The sequence below is a fragment of the Melozone crissalis genome, unplaced genomic scaffold (genome assembly GCF_028551555.1).
Source record: "Melozone crissalis strain CALT ecotype California unplaced genomic scaffold, PUWL_Pcris_2 ptg000056l_1, whole genome shotgun sequence".
In the NCBI taxonomy this organism is placed as follows: Eukaryota; Metazoa; Chordata; class Aves; order Passeriformes; family Passerellidae; genus Melozone; species Melozone crissalis.
Window position 1 is genome coordinate 3,116,592 of NW_026535834.1, and position 5,177 is coordinate 3,121,768.

General features: G+C 49.4%; 1 protein-coding gene across 1 annotated transcript; it reads right to left on the reverse strand.

Annotated features, from left to right (window-relative positions):
* Positions 1-890: 890 nt before the first annotated feature.
* LOC128943893 (inositol 1,4,5-trisphosphate receptor-interacting protein-like 1) lies at positions 891-2,321 on the reverse strand. Its single transcript, XM_054286861.1, has one exon. The coding sequence runs from the start codon at positions 2,319-2,321 to the stop codon at positions 891-893; it is 1,431 nt and encodes a 476-aa protein (XP_054142836.1).
* Between the last annotated feature and the right edge of the window lie 2,856 nt (positions 2,322-5,177).

Sequence of the window (5,177 nt, forward strand, 5' to 3'; positions counted from 1 at the left end):
AAGATCACAGAATCCTGAAGTGGTTGGGGTAGGAAGAGACCTTAAAGTTCATGGGCAGGGACATCTTCCACCAGACCAGCTTCCTCAGATCCCAATCCAGTCTGGCCTTGAACACTTCCAGGGATGGGGCAGCCACAGCTGCTCTGGGCAAACCTGTGCCAGAGCCTCAGCAGCATCCCAACGAAAAGCTTCTTTCTAACATGCAATCTAAATGTCCTCTTTTAGTACAAAACTATTCTGCCTTGTCCTACACTATTTTGACCATGTAAAAAGTCACTCTCTTTTGTTTTTTTATAAGATCCCTTCCAAGTACTGGAAGGCTTCAATGAGTTTTCCCTGGAGCCTTCTCTTCTCCAGGATGAACAGGGAAACTCACAGATGAGTGTTTTCTCAAATATATTATTTATTGCCATCTTTGTACCCAGTAAAGCTCACAGGAGGAATGGGCTCTCTCAAAAAGGGCATTTGCAGGAGCTGCTGGAGGACAGCAACATTAGATGCCACTTAGCAGTGAGCACAGCTGTGGAGAGTGACCAACTATTCCTATTTCTCCAGTGCAGGAGCATGGACAGTGGGGGAGTGGTAGCCAGGGAATCAGAGAAACCAGAGCCCACTGCCTCAGGTCTTATACCAAATAATTTCCAACGCTGTAGTAGCTGAGCAGCCACATTCCATGCCAAGGTGATGCACGGACGCTCAGAGATACAGTGTTCATTCAAACACACCATTTGTTGTAAACTTTACATCAACTAAAGCTCCCAGAAAGTCAAAGTATGGTTAGAATGATATTGGAAGTATTTTCCTATGAACCTAATGATTCTGCTCTTCTACAGTCCTATGATTCTATGATTCTGTGATTTTACAATTCTGTGATTCTACAGCCGTCTCATTCAGAACCCAAAGTAGAAGTTATATTGCAGGTCATCGAACTTCTTCAATGCCTCAGTCTGAGCGGCTGGATCCCGTGCCAGGTGCTGGAAGAGGTTCAGGGGCTGTGCCCCTTGGAAGGCTGGGGGCAAGGAGATCTCCTGGGGCAAGTCCTCGTTGTCAAAGAAGAAGTGCTTGAGGCGTTTCTCCTCGAGGCAGCAGCGCAGGTAGCGCATGGTGTCATCCACCCGCAACAGGAGATACTTGTGCTGCCATTCCGACAGGGGGATCAAGGTCAGGAGGTGCATGACCGTGGTCTTCAAGGCATAGATAGAAAGGCCTGAGCCCTCCAGAATGCGAGCACAGAGCCGCAGGCATTTGAGGTGGCAGCTGTGGGGTGGGGCCTGCATGGCCACATGCCTGAAGAACTTTGCCTCTGCCACAGCATAGCTCTCCAGCCACGTTGTGCTTGGCGGGAGGTGGGCCTCTGGAGGCTGGCTGCTCAGGAAGATGTCCGAGTCACCTTGCTGCACACTAAATACTGTCTCCACAAAGAGGCTTCTCCCAGAGGCTTTCATCAGCTTCATCTTGCAGGAGCGGCAGGAGGGAAGCACCTTCATGCTGTAGCGACGGGACTGAGGCAGCATTGACCAGGCTGAGATCACAAATGTCTGGAACCAGAGGGCAATTTTCTCCCCATCGAGGTAAGGGCCAGTGCAGAGGGTGTGTAGAAGGCTGGGCACCTGATTTCTCTCCAGCTCCTGCTCAGAGTGGTGGAGGAAGCACAGCATGTTCTGGTCAGGCTGTTCCCCGGTGCAGGTGCACACCAGCTCCACGCGGACGCGCATGCTCGTCTGTGGCATCTCCCCCGTGCAGTCTGGCTCCAGGTGGAAGGCATGCCCACGGGGCGGCTTCAGGGGCACAAACATGCAGTAGACAATGTCCTCCTCCTTATGGGGACTCCATCCTTCACAGGCACTGCCCACCCCAATGACTGGTTCCAGCACTGGGAAGAAGCTGTCTGAAAAGAGGCTGTGGGAGACTCGGAGAAGGTCACTCAGCAGCTCCTGCGCCACCCGTCTCCTAGAAGCCAGCTTTGGCACTGACAGCTGGAAGCGTCTTGAAAAGACCCAGATCATATTCCTATCAGCAGGATTTTCATCCTCACTTTCTTCACTCTCAGAGTCCCTTCTGTTGTCCACCTCATGGACCCTTTTCCTGAGCCACCAGTAGAGTGCCAAGAGCACAATCAGGGATCCAGCAAGGGCCCAGAACAGGCATTGCTGCACTGCAGTCCAGAGCACAGCTCCCCAGGACCCAAAACTCTGCTCCACAGTCATGGGGGCCAACTCCGGCATCACCTGAGTCCTCTGCTGGTTGAGGTCCTCATCCAGGTACACAGTGATGAAATGGCGGAGGCATTGCACAAGCCAGAGCAGGAATAGTATGAGCATTATGACCTGCAAGAGAAAGGAGAGGAGTGCAGCAGTGCTGAGAGGGGAGGGAAGGAAGAAAAGAAAAACAAAGGGAGCTGGCAGGGAGGGAAGAAGGGATGGGAGACAGCAGGCAGGAAGAAGAGGGGGCTAGGGAGCTGGCAGACAGCAAAGCCTGTGCCCAGTCCCAGTGGTGGCACTGTGCCCTTTGCAAGGTGTGCCTGGAAGGGGTTGGGCCCTGGATGCAGGGTTGGAAGCACTCTCTTGGGTGCTTGTGGTCCTGCCCTCATCCAGAGCAGCATCTGGCTGTGTGTGCACACTTGGTGTCATCCAGGCTGCCCTGGGGCACTGCTGCTTCCTGCTGCCATTTATACCTGCTCCTCATTGTGACATCCCTTGTGATGTCACTGGCACCAGAGACATCACAGCTAGGTCAGCCCACTGTACTGGGGCAGCATTGCCTACATGCCCCTCATTGTGACATCCCTTGTGATGTCACTGGCATCAGAGACATCACAGCCAGGCCAGCCCCGCCCTTCATGCCCCAGCTCAGACCCTCCCAATGGCCCCAGGAAATCCACCAAATGCAGATCCACTGCTCCTCTGGGCCTGCTCCAACAGCTCCACATCTTTCCTGTGCTGAGGAGCCCAGGTCTGGATGCAGGGCTCCAGGTGGGGCCTCCTGAGGGCAGAAGCGTCTCCCTCAGCCTGCTGCCCAGGTTTCTTTGGAAGCAGCCCAGGATTTCACTGGCCTTCTGGCTCACTGTTGGCTCATGGCCAGCTTTTCATCCATGAGAACCCTCAAGTACTTCTCTGCACCCCACACACAAGGGTGTCACAAAGGCTCCAAGAGCACTCCCACAAGGACAAGGATGTGTGACAAGGGAACTGATCCCATCTCACCACAAGGGATCTCAAGGAACAAAGCACCCAGGAATCACATTGTCCAGTTTTATGTCTGCCAAGGGTTCAGGGGAGTTTTGTCCTGCTTTGTAAAGGGAGGCTCTGGAGGCCATTCCAGAGCAGTGGGTCTGCATTTGTTGGGTGTCGGGACTGAGGTTTCTTGGGGCCATTGTGAGGGTCTGAGCTGAGGTGGGCATGAAGGGCAGGGCTAGCCTGGCTGTGATGTCTCTGGTGCCAGTGACATCACAAGGGACATCACAATGAGGGGCAAGTATAAATGAGAGCAGCATGTCATTATATCTCCCCATACATCCAGTGAAGGATGAAGATTCTCCTTAGCTCTCCTTTTGTACTTGCAGAAACATCTTTTATTGCTCTTGACTGTAGTTGTCAAATTTCATTTCTGTTAGGTTTTTTCCATTTCTGATGTTTTTCTAATTTCAATTCTAATTTTGACCTTGATAACCACATGGTATCACTGTAGTCTTCCTGAATTGCCTACCCCTTCTTCAAAAAGGTCATGAACTCCTGTTTTTTCCTGAATTTTAGCCAGCTTTCAGCACCTGGAGATAGCCTACTCCTGCACCTTTAAGATTTCCTTCTTGAAGAATCTCCAGCCTTCCTGAACTCCTTTGCCCTTTCTGACCTCCTTGGCACTGTTCCCCAAAGGACTCTGTGAATTGATCTCTTAAAGGATCGATCTCTGATCTCTTTCCTTTTCTTAAAGGAAAAAAATCTGCTGCCTGGAAGTCCAGGATGGCAGCTCTGTTAGCCACTATCCTTACTTCTACAAGAACCAAAAACTCTTCATTCTATGATTGTTATGTGCAAGACTTTATTGCCAAGGAAAGATACTACCTTGTAATAGTTGAAGGAGATCAGACTTCTGTATTTCTACAAACTTAAAAAAGACATTAGGCCTGTGAGAAACAAATATGTATACCCCTGCTAAGCAAGGCAAAGTTACCCTTAAGCGACAGCACAAAAGTTCAGTGAGATAATCACATTAGCATTACTGAGTTAGCCATGCATGTGAAGCACAATACAGCTCCTATTTCCTATTTGTCTGCATTATGAATCTAAAATATTCATATTTTATTGTCTTGTGTTGACAGCAAACTGTTAGAGCAGAAGAGCGGCTGGTTTTGTGTTTGGAGCTTCATGTCTTATTTAGTGCAAGATTGAATGGCAAGCAGAATTAATCAGGTTCTCAAATGCACTTTGTCCAACACTGTTCACATAGCAGTCCTTAAACAAACTGGGGATGGGAATCTGGTGTCCTTTCCATTGGCTATATATAGGTGGATATATATATTCCACCTGCTCAAAAATCCTAAGGGAATTGAGCACTCAACTTGTCAGCAATTTTAAGTAAGATTTTAAGAATTAACCCACTTAATGCCTCCCTGGAAAGCCTAGGTTCCAGCCAGGATATTCATGTGGCTGAAGCCTGCTGAGATCTGAGAGCACCCTTCAGCTCTGTGCTGGTGCTGCTGGCACCTGTGGAAACAGAGATGCAGCCTGCACCCAGTGCTATGGGGAAACAGGCAGAGGGGAATATCAGCTTGGGACAAAGCATCAAATGGATCTGAAGCACTACTCATGCTTTAACAACCTGAGGTATTTCCCTGCAGTTCTGTAACGGACTGCCAGCTAAAGGCTAAAAATGCAATATTGTCTTTGTGCAACATCCTGGTCTGTGGGCCTGATGGAAAACCTGGGGGAGCTTTTATGGTGTCGTGTCACTGTGATATTTTATGAAAAATCCCTTCACCAGGATATTTCTCCTGAGAAGCTGAGAAGCCTCAGAAAAGAAATGTAAACAATAATTATCTGATTGCTTGGAATGTGGCCTGGAGGTTACTAGCAGGTGCATCTTTGATTGGTTCCATGTGAATTGTTTTTACTTAATGACCAATCACAGCCAGCTGTGTTGGCCTCTGCATCTGTCATGACTTTTTATTCTCATTCTTT